Source organism: Cnephaeus nilssonii, assembly GCF_951640355.1.
Source record: "Cnephaeus nilssonii genome assembly, chromosome: 6".
Taxonomy (NCBI): domain Eukaryota; kingdom Metazoa; phylum Chordata; class Mammalia; order Chiroptera; family Vespertilionidae; genus Cnephaeus; species Cnephaeus nilssonii.
The window spans coordinates 30,656,264-30,675,285 of record NC_137077.1 but is presented as its reverse complement, the minus strand read 5'-3'; the positions used below and the strand labels follow the sequence as shown (position 1 = coordinate 30,675,285).

The 19,022-nt window shown below is 38.3% G+C and overlaps 1 protein-coding gene across 14 annotated transcripts in view; it reads left to right on the top strand.

Moving 5' to 3' along the window:
- Window positions 1–19,022, top strand: part of C2CD5 (C2 calcium dependent domain containing 5) — a 93,441-nt gene that overhangs the window by 58,539 nt on the left and 15,880 nt on the right. For all 14 annotated transcript variants that reach the window (XM_079775328.1, XM_079775324.1, XM_079775323.1 and 11 more), the window contains 8 exons: window positions 6,059–6,223; window positions 10,090–10,230; window positions 12,156–12,219; window positions 12,853–12,914; window positions 13,133–13,231; window positions 14,299–14,388; window positions 14,895–14,982; window positions 18,894–18,980. In XM_079775328.1, coding sequence (XP_079631454.1) covers window positions 6,059–6,223; window positions 10,090–10,230; window positions 12,156–12,219; window positions 12,853–12,914; window positions 13,133–13,231; window positions 14,299–14,388; window positions 14,895–14,982; window positions 18,894–18,980 — 796 coding nt within the window. The remainder of the gene's footprint in view (window positions 1–6,058; window positions 6,224–10,089; window positions 10,231–12,155; window positions 12,220–12,852; window positions 12,915–13,132; window positions 13,232–14,298; window positions 14,389–14,894; window positions 14,983–18,893; window positions 18,981–19,022) is intronic.

Here is a 19,022-nt window from a genome sequence, read left to right as displayed (position 1 = left end):
CACTGTGACAACAAAAAAATGTGTCCAGACTTTACCAGATGTCCTTTAGGGGGCAAAATCACTCCTGAAAGAAGGGTGGCGGGGGGAAGAACTAAAATAATTGTTAGTTTTAATGGAGATAGTAAAGCAGCACCCATGAGACACTGCCTACTATTGGACAGAGAATTATATTTTACTAGAGGCCTGGTGCACAAAATTAGTGCATGGGAGTGGGGGTCCCCTCAGCCCAGCCTGCATCCTCTCCAATCCGGGACCCCTTGGGGGATGTCCGACTGCCGGTTTAGGCCCGATCCCAATCCCTCTCACAATCCGGGACTGTTGGCTCCTAACTGCTCACCTGCCTGCCTGCCTGATCGCCCCTAACTGCCCCCCCCCCCCCCCCGCCAGCCTGATCACCCCTAACTGCCTCTGCCTGCCGGCCTGATCACCCCTAACTGCCCCTCCCACCAACCTGGTCGCCCCTTACTGTCCCCCCTGCTGCCTGGTTGCCCCTAACTGCCCCCCTCTGCCATCCTGGTTGCCCCTAACTGACCCCCCCTGCCAGCCTGGTCACCCCCCAACTGCCCCCCCCCCACCAGCCTGGTCGTCCCTTACTACCCCCCCCTGCCAGCCTGGTCGCCCCTAACTGCCCCCCCTGGCCGGCCTGGTCACCCCCAACTGCCCCCCCTGCAGGCCTGGTCGCCCCACGCAGCCTGCTGTTCTGTCATCTGTCTGGTTGTTTAGGTTGTGTCGACCCCTGGCTTTTTATATATTAGGATTATAAATGTAACATCTGTGGTCAGAAGACAGTAGAATATGCAATAAAATGTGTTTCTTAAGTACTGATAAATTGTGAGGCAGTGGAAAGCTCTTTATCTCAACTTCATGTTTATCTTTGCTTGTTAGAAAACAAGTTCTGTCTAGAAAAGTTGTAATGAGCATGAGCTGCCTTTATAAATAGCCTGAGACCCAGAGAACTAGTTACCTGTGAAATATATATTGATTAGATGGAATCTGAGCAACAATGATTAGGGAAATGCTCTCATACGCAAGATACTTTGATAGCCAGACTTTTATGTCATTAATACTTTTAAATTTGGAATTCTCTGCCATCTTTTTGAGACATGCATAGAAATTTTACTTAAGAAATTGATGGAACTTGGATTCTTTTTTTCAGTATGCATTTGTGCATAAAATGATAAGTTGTTTCTTCATCCACTTTTCTATAAGAGCAAATATGGAAATTTCTGTATGTAAGATATAATTTTGTAATGATTAATTATGCAATCACAAATTTTAACAATAGGAATTTGTAGTGATTAATGAAAGTAATCTGATTTATATTCAAATATTTGATAGTTAGATTAACTTGGGGGAAAAAGTATCCATTATCCATTCATCTAAAAACTCGCACACTTAGCCAGGACTTAACATACAAAACTGTAGTTACTGGTGGGCATCTATTGGAGCTAAGAACTTGATTTGTATTCAAAGGTTTAAGAAACACTGTGCCAAATGTATCAAACACTTCCTGTGGTTGAACCCCAGGAAACTATTATGTGATCCTGGTATAATTCTTCAATACCTGCCTCAAATACTGCCTTTTCTAATTCTTACTAATATTTTCTTTCTTGGGCACATTTAGTGACATCATTTATAGCTGTTTGAGATTTGTCATCTAGTGACATCATTTATAGCTGTTTGAGTTTTGGATCTTTGTATTTTTAGCTGTGCACTCAAGGTCCCAAGAGTAGCTTCCATGGTAGTTAACCTCTGATGAGTGCTACTGGGTGTCTGGCACTGTGTTATTCCAGAAGAAATGTAATATTATCTTTACTTTGCACGAGAATAAATGTATGCTGTGATAGGTTGAAACTTGTCCAAAGTGATATGGTTACATGTACTGGAACTGGGTTTCAAACTCTAGTTCTAGAGTCTTTGTGTTCTCAACTATTCTGGGCCATTGCCTCATTAGCCATTGCAGTTAATATTAGAAGTGGTACAGTAAAGCTTCATGAGGCACAGAGGGTATTCTGAGATTGAGCATCAGAAACTGGGTCATAGGTGCAGTCATGGACACTAATGAACAAACCAAGAGGGAGAGCTTCTGAGGATCAGTTTCATCTACTGCCCAGTCTTCATCATAAAGTGTCATACACTTTTTGAGAATGGACTTTTATAAAATTGGCAATTGATTAATTTTAAAAACCCACCTCAATTCAAAATACACAAATATCTAGATTTTAAAAATAGTCTTCTCTTTGCTCCATTCTACCCCTTTGATGTGAACAATTTGATGTTAATATGTCTATGTATTTTTTTGCTTTGTTTATATAAGCATATTTAAACATATGCACATAGATGTGTGGAGTGTATGTGTATTTCCCCTAATAGCTTTCTAGTACTAATGGCATATAGTACCGTTACAGAGTCAGAAATTAATAGCCCGTTAATTAAAAATTTAAAGTAAATCTGTATCAAGTAAAGTTTTCCTTCTTTTTTTCTTTATTTTCTTTGATTTTTTTACAATATACAAAATAAATCTATTACCAGATTGTAGATACAAAATAATTAGCTATTTATATTCAATAACATTAATATTTCAAGAAAAATGATTTTAAATATAATGTTACATGCAATAAACATTAATTTTTGAAGAAAAATGATTTTAAATGTAATAATGTTATATGCAATAAACATTAATATTTCAAGAAAAACGATTTTAGCCCTAGCTGGTTTGGCTCAGTGGTTAGTGTTGGCCTGTGAACTGAAGGGTCCCAGGTTCGATTCTGGCCAAGGGCACATGCCCAGGTTGCAGGCTCAGTCCCCAGTGGGGGCATGCAGGAGACAGCCAGTCATGATTCTCTCTCATCATTGATGTTTCTATTTCTCTCTCCCTCTTCCTTCCTCTCTGAAATCAATAAAAATACATATATATAAAAAGAAAAACGATTTTAAATATAATACTAGAGGCCCAGTGCATGAAATTTGTGCACTCGGGGGGGGGGGTCCCCTCAGCCTGGCCTGTGCCCTCTCACAGTCCGGGAACCCTTGGGGGATGTCTGACTGCTGGCTTTGGGGGGAGCGGGCCTAAGCCAGCAGTCGAACATCCTTAGCGCTGCTGCGGAGGCAGGAGAGGCTCCTGCCACCACCGCTGTGCTCGCCAGCCATAAGCCCGGCTTCTGGCTGAGTGGCGCTCCCCCTGAGGGATCAGGCTGAAACTGGCTCTTTGACATCCCCCAAGGGGTCCCAGGTTGTGAGAGGGTTCAGGCCAGGCCAAGGGACCCCACTGGTGCACGATTGGGGCCAGGGAGAGATGTGGGAGGTTGGCCAGCCAGGGAGGAACCACAGGAGAGCTCCAGGGCGTGTTTGGCCCATCTCGCTCAGTCCCGATCAGCTGGACCCCAGCAGCAAGCTAACCTACTAGTCGGAGCGTCTTCCCCTTAGTGGTCAGTGCACGTCATAGCGACTGGTTGACCAGTCGACTGTCTGCCCCTGGTGGTCAGTGCGTGTCATAGTGAGCAGTTGAGTGACCTTAGCATATCATTAGCATATTATGCTTTGATTGGTTGAATGGCTGACCGGTTGACCAGACACTTAGCATATTAGGCTTTTATTATATAGGATTATATACACTAAACATTAATATTTCAAGAAAAAAAGATTTTAAATCCTATATAATAAAAGGGTAATATGCAAATTTACCCTAATGGCAGAACGACTGGGGATAACTGGTTACTATGATGTGCACTGACCACCAGGGGGCAGGCCTGGCTGAGGGTCCACCACCCGAGTGCATGAATTTTCATGCACCGGGCCTCTAGTATAATAATATTACCCAAACTGTACTAACATAGTATAATATCACAAAAGTTGTAGGCAATATTAAAAATATGCAAATAACAGGATTACATCTATTATATTCTAAAATATTTTTTTCTCTTAACTCTATTTTTGTTCATCAGTTTATGTTGCACATTATATTCCACAAATGAGTGAGATTATGTGATATTTATCTTTCTCTGACTAGCTTATTTTGCTTAGCATAATGCTCTTCAGGTCCATCCATGCTGTTTTCCTTCTTGATAATTACGGAAGTAGCACGGTTTAGTGAAAAGTTCTTGGGTTTGGAGAAACAGATTCAAGTCTCTTATTCACATTTATTGACAGTGTGATCTTGAGTAAGTTCCCTATTCTTTCTGCACTTTAATATCTTTACTTTCTTTGCAAAGTTTCCCTTTTTTTGCCACAGAAAAGGTCAATTATCTACTCATTGCTGAAAAACTTACTTTCAACAACTTTATATATCCTATATAATAAAAGGGTAATATGCAAATTGACCCTAACAGTGGAATGACCAGGATAACTGCTTGACTAGTCACTATGAGGCTCACTGACCACCTCTCTGTCCCTTTCCTTGGCCAGCAGGCTCCAATCGCCCAATGGCAAACAGAGAACTGGGGTGGATGGCGGCAGGGGGCAGGGCCGGGAAGCGGGCAGAACGGCAGACCTCTCGGTCCCTCCCCCTGGCCTGCAGGATCCTACTGCCTGATGGCAAACAGGGAACCGGGGGTGGTTTGTGGGGGACACGGGTGGTGCCAGGCCAAGGCCCCTGCCCCACTGGTCACTGCACACACAGAGGGCGACTTGTGGTGGGGGCGGGTCCAGCGGGTGGGCGGGAATGGCCAACCTCTCAGTCCCTTCCCCCAGCCGTCATGCTCCAATTGCCTGATGGCGAATGGGGAACCGGGGCGGGGGGGGGGGGGGACTGCGGGGCTGGCTGCGGGCAGCTGGGGAAGATAGCCCTGATCACAGGCCAGGCCTAGGGACCGTACCCGCGCACGAATGTCGTGCTCCAGGCCTCTAGTATCCTACATAATAAAAAGGTAATATGTAAATTACCATCACTCCGCTACGCCCACAATTGGGCCAGCAGGAGGCGCAGGGGGCAGGACTTGGAGTGGCCGGGGTGGTGATTGGGCCGGCAGGACGCTGAGCTCAAGTCGCCAGCGGCGGCATGAGCTCAGCGTCTGCGCCATGGCTGTGCTGCGGCACAGAAGGGGCCTCTGGGGCAGCGAGCCGGGCTTTTGGAGGCCCCGGCTGATGAGGCGGCGCGGGGGGCGGGCGGCGCGGCTCCCGGGGGAGCAGTCTGGTGGCAGTTGGGCCGCAGGAGCAGGAGGCGGTGTCCGCAGAGGACGCAGGTTTCCACGCAGCCCAGTCCGGCCGAGGGAGGGCTCATGAGGGAGCCGGAAGGCAGAGGAGGCGGCCGCGGCCCCAGCCTTCCTGGGCGGGAGGCGAAGGCAAGACCTGGCCTGGGCTCCGGCTGCCAGAGGACCACGCCCCCGCCCCGCCTTGCCCTAGGGGCCCAGGGACTTCGGAGCTGCCGGCCACACCGTCCCGACCAGCGGACAGACAGCCTACACGTGCATGATTAAATCATGCACTGGGCCTCTAGTATATATATATAGGATTGGTCAGAAGACAGTAGAATATGCAATAATATATATATATATATATATATATATATATATATATATATATAGAGAGAGAGAGAGAGAGAGAGAGAGAGAGAGAGAGAGAGAGAGAGAGATAAATATTCATGTGAGAGAGAAGCATCGATTGGTTGCCTCCTGTAGGCCCTTTGACCAGAGGTTGAAACTGCAGCCTGGGTATGTTCCCTGACAGGGAATTGAACCTGTGACCTTTAGGTGCACTGGACAATGCTCAACGAACTGAGCCACACTAGCCAGGGCTACTTTTAACAACTTTTTATCTTTTTTTCCTAAACTTTTTCAAAGCAATTAATTTCTTGCAACCATAGGTAAAAATTTTATAGTACAGATGGGGTATACAGTGAAAAGTAAGTCCTCCTAAACCATCTACCCCAGGTTCTCAACAGAAGCAGCCAACCCCTGTTCCCAGTTATGTTTTGCTGTGCTTGTCCACCTATGTCCTGTGCATCCATTGATGCTAATTATCTTTCTCCTACTGGGCAAAGACCACATTCCTAAATATGAAAACTTAAGGGCTGTTGTCCTACAGATATTTTTAAAGATTATTTCCCCATTATTTTTACAAGTCGGCCACAGGTGTATATTTAGCAGCATTACCAACGCCCGGTGGAATTCAGATTGCTGGGAAGACTCCTAATGATGGCTCCTACGAACAGCATGTATCTCATATGCAAAAGAAGATAAATGATACGATCGCTAAGAATAAAGAGTTATATGAAATAAATCCTCCAGTAAGTAAGCTAAGTCTACATTGTGAATATATAAGTTATTGTTTAGCTGTTAGTATATTTTTAGGTTATCTTACTTTGGACATTAAAGACTTTTTCACTGTTTAGATATGTTCTCCTAATTACTCATTTTTTTCCCTCCCTTTACACCCTATGCTTAAATGTCTTCTTTTTAGGGACGCTCACTCTGGCCACCCTATTTAAGAATTGTAACTCTCTTATTAATTTTTCGTACTTCCTATCCCCCTTTCTTATCTATTGTTTGTTACTGCCAGTAGAATCAAGCTCTATCAGGACTGTATCCCTAATGCCTAGAACAGTTCCTTCTGGTATTTCTTTTATGAATACTTATTGAATAGTTAAATAGCTTAAAATCTTCTTCTTTTTTTTAATAAAAAGAAAAATTGCTTACTTATGGTAAAGTGTGAAAGAATAGAGATTTTTTTAGTTTGGCATTTTTCTTACATTTTTTCTACCAGTCATTCCCATAGTCAGTCTTTTCACCAACTTTGCAATCGGTATCACAATGCCTCCTACTCTACAGATGTCTTATAGATTTAATCTGAGTTGAAAGATGTGTTGAAGTAAGAGTGAAACTATTTGTTTTCGTAAGTCTCTGATGATGAAATATTTCTGTAAAAGGTAAGTGTTTGAATAACATTATTTTTATGATTATATTTTATATATGCTATTGAATTTTGGTTGGTCTACTGGAACAGTACATCTGAATTCCAGCTTCAAACTTATAGCTTTCTAGCAAAGTTATTAAGCTGGGAGGAGTTTTAAGGACATGACTAGAGTTACATAGTTCAGTGTGGTAGACACTGGTCACATGTGGCTATTAAGCACTTGATATGTGGCTAGTCTGAATTGAGATGTGCTGTTGGTATAAAATATACCAGTACACTGGATTTTAAAGATTTAATAAATGAAAAAGAACGTAAAATGTCTTATGGATTCTTTTTATATTGATTACATGTTTCATTTGTATCTTTTTATATTATTACATATGAAGCTTGCTTTATATTTCTATTGAGCAGTGTTGATATAGAGTTTATTTAAATTCATTGAAAACATTAACATGTTAATATATTTACTTACATAGCCTTTGTAAAAACTTTCTGCAAAATGCTTTATTGACTGCTTGTTTGCTGTAATTAGTTTTCTTTTATAATTATATTTTGATATTTAAACATCTACTAGTAGTACTTATTCCTGTTGGGAAGAATGATTTGCAAAGATATATGTGAGGATTCCATATATGAATTGTAATGATATGAGCTGAACTTTCACGTAACAGTATTTATCAACTCTACTTCCATCCTCACCTCCCACAGGACCTGCCTCTTCCATTGTGTTTCTATTGTACCTGTATTTGCTTCTGTCATGGTGCCTGTTACATTTTAGTGCACTTAGTTTTACATGTCTCTCTTCCTTTACTGTAATAAAAGCCCCTTGAAGACAGAGACATATTTAGAGAATGTGAATTAAGTTACTTTATCTATTCAATAAATATTTATGAGCTACTGTTTAGTATTGCATTTTAGAGGAGGGAGTAAATCTTTCTTTTAAAAATATGTTTTTATTGATTTTTTTAGAGAGAGAGGGAGGGAGAGGGATAGACAGATAGAAACATCGATGAAAGACAAACATGGATCGGCTGCCTCATGCACGCCCCCTACTGGGGATCAAGCCTGCAACTTGAGCATGTACTCTGACCAGGAATCAACCCGGGACCTCTTGGTTCATGGGTCGATGCTCAACAACTGAGCCACACTGGCTGGGTGGGAATAAATCTTTTATGAATTTAAAAATTTCAGCATATATGGATTTCATATGTTGAATATGACTGTATTTCTACAAAAGGACTAATCAATTTATGAGTATTCTACTATGGCTTTCCTTATTTCAATACTTGGTACATTCTGGTCTTTTAGCTTAACCTCTCAGAATTTGTTTGAAAAAGTCAGTGTACAAGGCCACTACTCATATTACAGTTTTGTGTTTTCAATTTTCTAAAACAATGTATGCCCACCCTGAAAATGTGGATCAGTGTTCCATATCTTAGAAATGTAGCCCCAGCTGAAGTGAGTGCTATTTAATTTTTTTCTCAATACCTTGAGAAACTTTAAAAAAATTTATTAAATTGATTGGGGTGACATTGGTCAGCATGAACATATATAGGTTTCATGTGTGGATTTCTATATTACAAGATCTGTGTATTGCACCGTGTGCTCACCACCCAAGTCAAATCTCCTGTCACCTCATATTAGGACCCCCTTCTGCTCCCAACCCCTTCCCTCTGGCTGTTTGTGTTCACAAGTTTCAGTTTTATATCCCACATCTTACTGAAATTATATGGTTCTTAGTTTTTTCTGTCTTATTTCACTTAGCATAATTTCTCAAGATCCATCCATGTTGCTAAAAAAAAACATTTCTAATGCAAAGGTGTAGTACCACTTAACTGGAGATAACTCAGTCAACCAGAGTATCAAAATGAGGTGCAAAACGTTTATTTGGAATTAACAGCACCAGTGGTGAAACCTCATTATGAATCTAAGATGTATTCAATTTCAGATAGTTACATTTATTTTATCCATGATACAATAAAGAGAGGCATAACTAAATTTTAAACTACTATAAAATTATAAAATGAAGGATAGTTTCAATATTGCATTCAGGGTCAAAAGAACTGATCTAGACAAGTTCATCACTTACTAGTTTGCAAAAACCCAGGCAAACTACTCTACTTCTGAACTGCATCTCTTTCTCATTTTGTATTCATTATAATAGGCACCCTGTCAAATTTATATAGGGCAGGTTAATTTGGAGTACAAGCAAAATAAATGGATGTGAAAGTACTCCATAGATAGCTGTGTTATGAAACTGTGGTGGTAATCTTATGTAACCTATGCGCTAGTGATGAACATTTAAAATTAGCCTTTTGAAAAGCTTTTTCTTATAACTTCCTTTCTTTTAAAAAAAAAAGATGGGCCTGTTGCACTAATAATAAGCTATGTCTTTTGCATTTGTGCTCACATATCCACATTCTCCTGATAATCCTTGTTGCCAACAGATATTTAGAACCTCTGGTTAGCTCTGATATTTGGCTATGTAATATGAAAAAGCTGATTTAACCATACAGGATTGCACCTTACACTGACCTCAAAAAGATCATTATTGTAACTACCAAAGTTTTATTTAGCGTAATAAGTAGTAAAGCAATTACATATGTAATATGTGCACTACGTATACATACATACATCTTTTATATTCCTCATTTTTATTGTGGAGCTATGAAAAATTACCACTGGATAAAAAAAGATATAAAGAGTAGAATCATATTTAGGGGCACAAATCTTCAATTCTTTGTGGACTGTTAGGACTTTTAAATGCTGTGCAGAAAACACCTTCTCTACAGATGTCTTATAGATTTAATCTGGAAGGACTGCCAGTTCCCTACTCATTGTAGTTTTCTCTCTCTGCAGTAGATGTCAGTAATGCCTTGCCATGCCTGTTTTTGAATTAGCCTGCTGTTATCAATTAAAGAAAATATCTGTATGCATACCTATAAAAAGTTAGTCATGACGTTTATAATTAAGTATACACTTTAAATATTTTTTGTAGACTTCCCCCAAAGGTAGTTGTCTCTAATGATAAAAATTTAAAACCAAACTAAAGTATGCAAATATCAAATCATTGTGTTATACACCTGAAACTAATATAATGTTATACGTCAATTATACCTCAATTAAAAAAAAAAGAAAAAACTGAAAATTATGGTCTTGTGTAATATAAAGCAATTATATATATATATATATATATATATATATATATATATATATATATATTTTTTTTTTTTTTTTTAGGAGATATCTGAAGAGATTATAGGATCACCCATCCCAGAACCTCGACAACGCTCAAGACTCTTAAGATCTCAATCAGAAAGTTCTGATGAAGTTACAGAATTGGACCTTTCACATGGGAAAAAAGATGCTTTTGTTTTGGAGGTATTATTGCATTGGAGTAATTTCTTAAAGTTTTTAGATGTGTAATTTTACAATCATACTTGATGTGATTCTTTTGTATCATTACAACTGTTACAAATATAAAAAATATATGTAAATATTACAATAAACCTGAGAATTTCAGAACTTAGTAATATATTTTTGTTCAATACCAGAAGACCAATAACAATAATGCAGGTGGTTCTGGAAAAATTTATGTATGGGTTGAAATAAAATTAAACTAATATTAACTCTTGGAGCTATTTATTGTAAACTTGAATGAATTTAAATAAGAAATTAATGTGCTATTTTTTCACTTACTAGAATTCCCTGCTTTATATGTTGTAACATTTTACTACAATTATAACATTTTTACATGTAATAATACGGGCACTGTGAATTCTGAATGTAGTGTTTTCTTGTTGAATTCAAAAGGTATCATTGAACTTTCATTATAAAAATATACTCAGAACTAGCTTTTCTGGAGGATAAATGTGGTACAAAAGGTTCAGGGAGCCTCCTCTCTCACAAATTTGCTCCCCCTGCCCTCTCTAGAATGGTTAGCTTTGAAAGAGATAGATTCCTTTGAAATTGAAGGAAAGGAAAATAAATGAGGATGTTCAGAAATGTCCTGGTAAGGTGCCTGTTGAAAGAAAAAGTCAGGTGCCTTGATCTCAGTGAAGCAGGAAGCTGACGGTAGAATTGTATTGGAATGGGATTGGAGTTCTGAAGAGTCTAGAACAGTGCCTGAGAGTGTGATCAGGATGTCAGCCGTGGGAGATGCACAAGGCTTAACCTGAGGTAAGAGAGTTAATTTGTAGAAAACTCAATCTGTATGGATTTGTGCTTTTTTCTCATCTTTTTTTACTGTCTGAGAATGGAAAAATAATGGGAGTTGGTAAAGAATATGTCAGGCTAAGGAGGTAAAAGGATCCAGGGTACTGTTTAGAGCAGTGCTACTCAAAGTGGGCTGTGACTACCTGTAGTGTTAGCACTCTCTGGAAGTTCGTAAGAAATACCAATTCTGGGGATCTTAATTCAGACTTGGTAAATGAAAATTTCATGGTGGGGCCAAGGAATCTGTTTAACAAATTCTCCAGGTGAGTCTTAGCATTACCTGAAGTTTGATCTAGAGCATCATTGATACTTCTCATCCTGGGATCCTGACTAAGTAATGCACAGAAGTACTTCAAATGTGGGCAGAAGATGGGGGGACAAGGTGTAGATTCAGTAAGAGAAAGGGCAAAAGGATAGGGGATTGTAGTTGGAGAATGCTTGAATCTGTGTGTGGAATGGTTTGGGGAACAGTGTTGAGGTATAGCCATGACCGAGGTAGCTAAGGTCAAGTGGGAGCGAAGATGGTTCTGGAAATCACAGGGGTGATGTGAATGGAAGCACAGAGTGTGTGAGGCAGGACTTAGACCCCTGATGTACAGATGAATTCAGTATATGTCTAGTTGCATAGTTTCACTCTTTATTATTCACAATGGAAAATAGTGATATAAGAAAAATAGGATTATACTTAATTTTTAGGCGTGCCTTTAAATTTATCCCTACATAATTTTATTTTAAAGCAATTGTGTCTTTAGTCAAATTTTAAATTGCACTATATTTATTTAAACAATTAGAGATAATTTTTGCTATGGTACCTTCTTTTGAAACATGCCCTCCTAAAGGATTGAGAAAAGGCTTGTTAAAAGAAAAAACTAATTATACTTACAAATTATTTCACTTTGAAATATTTATAATTATTACTGTAGAGAAATATACCGATATTTGAAAAGAATTTCTTTCAAGTTTTATATTTTAATTTAGGGAAAAGGTTCTTTGTTGACTCTTAAGTTTTTTATTTAGTAAAAAATTTTTTAAAAATTGAAACAATTACATATTTATTACTTACGTAATAGTTTAAATCTTTCTATTTTCAGATTGATGACACAGATGCTATGGAAGATGTACATTCTCTCCTTACTGATGTTCCTCCTCCTTCAGGTAAACAGAAAAAATTACCTTTGAGATGAGACTGTCTTTTTTTTTGCACATCAGTATTTTTGTTCATAATTATTATGGTACTAACTTTATGTTAGAGGCTTTATCAGGGTCACACCTTGTCATGTGCTTTGCTGCTCCAAGGCGGAAAACAGGTTTAAAATATTTATGTTAGAACTTAGGTCAGTGATGGCGAACCTATGACATGCGTGTCAGCACTGACACGCTGTAGCCATTTCTGATGACACACGGCCGCTGAGGTAGCCGCATGCCGAGGATGAAACATTTGCTGCTCCTGAGGATGAAACATTTGCGAAATAATGTTTTTTCCTCAAAGTGACACACTACCCGAGTTATGCTCAGTTTTTTGGCGAAGTTTGACACACCAAGCTCAAAAGGTTGCCCATCACTGACTTAGGTGAACTGATTTTTAATCCTTTTAAGATTACACATTTTTTTAAAAAGTGGTAATTTGTTAAGATGGTCTAACATTTTAGAAAAGAATGAATGGTTCTTATTATAGTTAGAATGTCATGTAATAATTATAGTTAGAATGTCATGTAATAATTGGAACAGGTTATTCTTAACACAAAAATAAATGAAATATCATATTTTAACTATAATTTATTTTGACAGGCTTTTATAGTTGCAATACAGAAATTATGCCTGGCATAAATAATTGGACATCTGAAATACAGGTGAATCTTTCATTTTTAATTTTAAATAAATACAACATTAGTGATTTTAGCAAGTTCCTTCTTAATATATGTTTTCTTTTTCACTTCCTTATTGCAATTAAAATGTTACCCTTTTTTCATAACACATTAGTTATTATTGTTCATTATTGGCAGTTTTATTGTTATAGTGAGTAGTTAAAGTAATAAAATGCTATACTATCATATCTCCCCATATTTAGATGTTCACATCAGTAAGAGTAATCCGATTAAGCAGCCTTAACCTGACTAATCAAGCCCTCAATAAGAACTTTAATGATCTCTGTGAAAATTTGCTCAAGGTAGGTACCTTCTGGCTAACTATATTTTAGTTAAAACTCCTAAGAATCATAAAATTGAAAATGTGTACATATTGTCTGGAATATCTTACACAGTTATGGGCTAAATTATATTTATCTACATATCAACTTAGCTCTGCCATCAGATAAAATGCTAAAGTCCTGTCTATCTTAATATGCCATACTATAAAAGAAATATATTTTAAGTTATCTCATAGCTTTAAACTTCATAAAAATCTATTGTGTGTATGTAAATTTAAAATACATTTTTCTTATATTATTTTTATGACATTTATAGATATGATTAAACCTTATTGTCTGCCATAATATTAAAAACTAGAGGCCCAGTGCATGAAATTCGTGCACTGGAGGGGGGGGGGGCGTTCCTCAGCCTGGCCTGTGCCCTCTCACAGTCCGGGAGCCCCACAATCGATTGCCCTCAGAGGGAGGCCCCGCCCACCCAGCTGGGGCTCCGTGATGGATCGCCCCCGCAGAGGGAGGCCCTGCCCACCCGCCACAGTCGCCAGTTGGTGGCTTGGGTCTCCCTCTTTGGGGCGATTGTGGAACCCCCCCCCCCCCCCCCCGATTGATTACCCCGTTGGCCGGTGGTCTGGGCCTGCCTCTGTGGGGCAATCATGGGGCGATGGCCGGGCCCCCAACTAATTGCATCACACCCATCTTGGCTGGCCTGGCGCTAGTGGGTGTCATCACGTGGTCATCCGGATGATCGTTCCACTAATCGGCTGTTTGGTCAATTTGCATATTATGCTGTTATTATTATAGGCTAAAGGCCCGATGCACGAAATTTGTGCAAGGGCCTTGGCCTTGGCCCCTGCCCAGGCAGCTTTGTCCAGAAGGAAGAACGTCTGGAAGGACATCTGGTCTAATTAGCATATTACACTTTTATTATTATAGATGGATTCTTTATGTAAGGATAAACCAAACAGAATTGGACCAGCTTTCTTTTAATCCTTTAAGCTTTCCATTTGCCATAATGCACATTAAAATGTCAGTTTTTGTAACTTTTTAAATGAAAAGAAATGACATTGCTAATATTTTCTATTGTATAGAGCCTGTATTTTAAACTACGGTCTATGATCCCCTGCTGCCTTTGCCATGTAAATTTTACAGTATCTCTTCCTGAAGATGAGTTAATTCAGGTAATTAAGATTCAGTCTATTATTAAAGAAGATTTCTAGATTTTATCTGGTCTGTTATAATATTACAAATATGCTATAATTAAATAACTATAAGCTGTTTTACTTAAAAATATTTTGAAACATATTAGTATGAAACATACTGTGTATATTTTATTTTCCTGAACTCTGGTTAGCTGAAGTTGGAATTACATTTGTTCTCCAGCATACATACAATAGGATTTGTACTTATATGCAATTTCTCCAGTCCCCATCTGTTAGACAAAGTTCTTGAGCTCTTTCTGGAATATCTATGTTTAGGTGTACATGTTGGGCTTAGTTATAGTTTGAATATCTGAGCTGATGTATAATTCTCTGAGAATTTTAACCAGAATTATAACAGAGAATCTTAACCAGGAAAGGCAAATTAGCCAATTAGTGTAAGTTGTTCCATGGTACTGAGTAGTAAATGTAAGAAACTTATTTTGACAATGATTATTTTGCTAATCTTACTGTTTCTGTGATTCTAGGTTACAGTCACAGCCGTTGCAATAACTTTTGACAAAAATCAGGCTTTACAGACGACAAAAACACAGGTTGAAAAGTCATTGCAAAGAGGTAAATCTATGATGAGTGGGATCACAGTTCATGTTTGTCTACATTATAGTTTAGTGATAAAATATAGAGGATAGTAGATTAAATAAATGAATTGTTTCTTGAAGAGAATCTGCCACTTTTTGCTTATCAAAGTAACGGTGTGGATAAGCATATGGCTGATTTGATACTTTTTATACATGAAAAGGTGGTGGACTGGTATTTACATAGAGATACTGTTGTTTTATAGATTTAAATTGTAGCATATTAATTCTGCAGTAACTTAGAGGTTTCTATCCTAGTATCGCTAAGGAGGTCCTCAAGGCATTTGAGAAACTACTGATGTAGTAAGCATCACGTGTTTTTCTTAGGAAAAGTCCCATAGTAGTCAACAGATTCTCAGAGTTGTCATTTACCCAGTAAAATGTAGAAAGTATCATTCTTTTTTGTTTTGTTAGGTGTTAAAAGTAGGATTTTGTTTTCTTATTTATTTTTATTGTATTTTTTAAAAAATATTTTTTTATTGATTTTACAGAGGAAGGCAGAGGGAGAGAGAAATAGAAACAGTAATGATGAGAGAATCATTGATTGGCTGCCTCCTGCATGCCCCCTACTAGAGATCAAGCCCACAACCAGGGCATGTGCCCTGACCAGAAATCGAGCTGTGGCCTCCTGCTTCCATGGGTTGACGCTCAACCATTGAGCCATACTGGCCCATCATATTTTGACAGTATTGCAGATATCTCCCATTTTCTCCCTTTTTGCCCCTCTCCACCCAACGCCCACCCTATGTCAGGCCGTCCCCATACTATTATTTATGTCCATTTGGTTAATCTCTTTCTGTCCCACCTCCCAAACCCTGCTGAGGTCTGTTATTCTGTTCCATGCATCTATACCTCTGGACCTATTTCATTCATCAGATTCCACATGTAAGTGAGATCATGTGATATTTGTCTTTCTCTGGCTTATTTAGCTTAGCATAGTAGTCTCCAGGTCCATCCATGCTATCTCAAAGGGTAAGATATCCTTCTTTTTTACTGCTGCATAGTATTCCATGGTGTAAATGTACCACAGCTTTTTTTATCCCTTCATCTACTGATGGGCATGTGGGCTATTTCCAGATAACACTGCTGTGAACATAGGGATGCTTACATTCTTTCTGATTGGTGTTTCAGGATTCTTAGGATATATTCCCATAAGTGGATCGCTGTGTCAAAAGGCAGTTTCACCTTTAATTTCTTGAGGAAACTCCACACTGTGTTCCACAGTGGCTACACCAGTTTGCATTCCCACCAGCAGTGTACTAGGGTTCCCTTTTCTCATCATCCTTGCCAGCACTTGTTGTTTGTTGATTTATTGATGGTAGCCATTCTGGCAGGTGTGAAGTGATACCTCATTGTAGTTTTAATTTACATCTCTCTGATGATTAGTAATGTTGAACATTTTTTTATGTGTTTATTGGCCATCTGTATGTCCTCTTTGTAGAAGTGTCTATTCAGGTCTTTTGTCCATTTTTAATTGAATTACCCTGGTGTTGAGTTGTATGAGTTCTTGTATAATTTGGAAGTTAACCCTTTATCAGATGTATCATTGGTGAATATGTTTTCTCACACAGTAGTTTCCCTTTTCATTTTGTTGATGGTTTCTTTTGCTGTGCAGAAGCTTTTTAGTTGGATGTAGTCCCATTTGTTAATTTTTTTCCTTTGTTTCCCTTATCCTAGGCGAAGTCTCAGTGAAAATACTGCTAAGTGAGATGTCTGAGATTTTACTGCCTATATTTTCTTATAGGATTTTTATGGTTTTGTAACTTACATTTAAGTCTTTTATCTATTTTAAGTTTATTCTTAAATAGAAGAATAAGTGTAAGAATGGTGTAAGTTGGTGGTCTAGTTTCATTTTTTGCATGTACCTGTTCAATTTTCCCAATACCATTTATTGAAGAGACTATCTTTACTCCATTGTTTGCTCTTGCCTCCTTTGTCAGATACCAATTGACCATATTGGCGTGGGTCAATTTCTGGGGTCTCTGTTCTGTTCCATTGGTCTATTTGCCTGTTTTTGTTCCAGTACCAGGCTGGTTTTTTTTTTTGTGTGTTTTTTTTAAATTTTTATTGTTGCAAGTATTACATATGTTCTCCTTTTCCCCCTCTCCCATTGACCTCTTCTTGGCTGCCTCCATCCCCCACCCAGGCCTTCACCACCCTATTGTCTGTGTCCATGGGTTATGCATATATGTATACAAGTTCTTTGGTTGATCTCCTCCTACCTACCCACCCTTCCCTGCCTTCCCTCTGAGATTCCACAGTCTGTTCCATGCTTCTATGACTCTGGATCTATTTTGTTCATCAGTTTATTTTAACCCCTTATTAGACGTATCACTAGAATCCACATATGAGATCATAGTACCAGGCTGTTTTGATTACAGTGGTTCTGTAGTATAGTTTGATATCAAGTATTGTGATTCCTCCTATGTTATTCTTCTTTCTCAACACTGCTGTGGCTATTCGGGTTTTTTTTTTGTTTGTTTGTTTGTTTTTTTGGTTCCGTATAAATTTTGGAATATTTGTTCTAGATCTGTGAAATATGTCATTGATATTTTAATTGGGATTTCATTGAATCTATAGATGGCATTGGGTAGTATGGACATTTTAATGATGTAATTCTTCGGTTCATGAACACGGTATATGCTTTCACTTGTTTGTATCTTCCTCTCTTTCCTTTTTCAGTGTTCTATAGTTTTCCGAGTATAGGACTTTTACCTCGTTGGTTAAGTTTATTCCCAGATATCTTATTTTTTGTTGCAATGGTAAATGGGATTTTTTTTTTTTTTTTAGTTTCTCTTTCTGAGAGTTCATTATTGGTGTATAAAAATGCCATCTATTTCCAGGTATTAATTTTGTATCCTGCTACTTTGCCAAAGTTACTTACTAAATATAGCAATCTTTTGGTAGAGTCTTTTAGGGTTTTCTATGTGCAATATATGCCATCTGCGAATAATGATAGTTTTACTTCCTCCTTTCTAATTTGGATACATTTTATTTCTTCTTTCTGTCTGATCTCTGTGGCTAGGACCTCCAGTATTACGTTGAATAAGAGTGGTGAAAACAGACATCCCTGTCTTGCTCCTGATCTTAAGGAAAATGCTTTTAGTTTTTGACCATTGAGTATGATGTTAGCTGTAGGTTTGTCATTTATGACCTTTATTATGTTGAGTTATGATCCCTCTATTCCCACTTTCCCGAGAGTTTTTATCAAAAATGAGTGCTGGATTTTGTCTAATGCCTTTTCTGTGTCTATTGATATGATCATATGATTTTTATTTTTCATTTTGTTTATGTGGCATATCACATTTATTGATTTGTGAATATTGAACCATCTTTGCATTCCTGAAATAGATCCCACTTGGTCATGGCGTATGATTTTTTTTTAATGTATTGCTGGATCCTATTTGCTCATATTTTGTTGAGGATTTTAGCATCCACATTCATCAGGGATTTTAGCCTATAATTTTCTTTGTTTGTAGTGTCTTTATCTGGTTTTGGAATTAGGATAATGCTAGCCTCATATAAAGAGCTTGGAAGTCCTCCCTCCTCTTAAATTTTTTGGAAGAGTTTGAGGAGGATAGGTGTTAATTTGTCTTAGAATGTTTGGTAAAACTCACCTGTGAAGCTACCAGGTCCAGGGCTTTGTTTGCTGGGTGTTTTTTGATTACCGCTTCAATTTCATTAGTTGCTATTGACCTATTCACGTTTTCTGATTCTTCCTGATTACGTTTTGGCAGATTGTACGTAGGGTTTGTCTGTTTCTCCCAGGTTGCCCACTTTGTTGGCATATAGATGTTCAAAGTATTTTCTTACAATCTGTTATACCAGATTCTTAATTAAAAAAATTAATAATAGGTTATTACTAAATAATTGTTTTTCTTGCTTCCTAAGCCTCTACAGATAATGAAGAACTTCTGCAGTTTCCACTGGAACTCTGTTCAGATTCACTTCCTTCTCATCCTTTTCCACCAGCTAAAGGTTGGTTAAATAAGGGAAATGAAAACCCAAATCCTAGTTTCT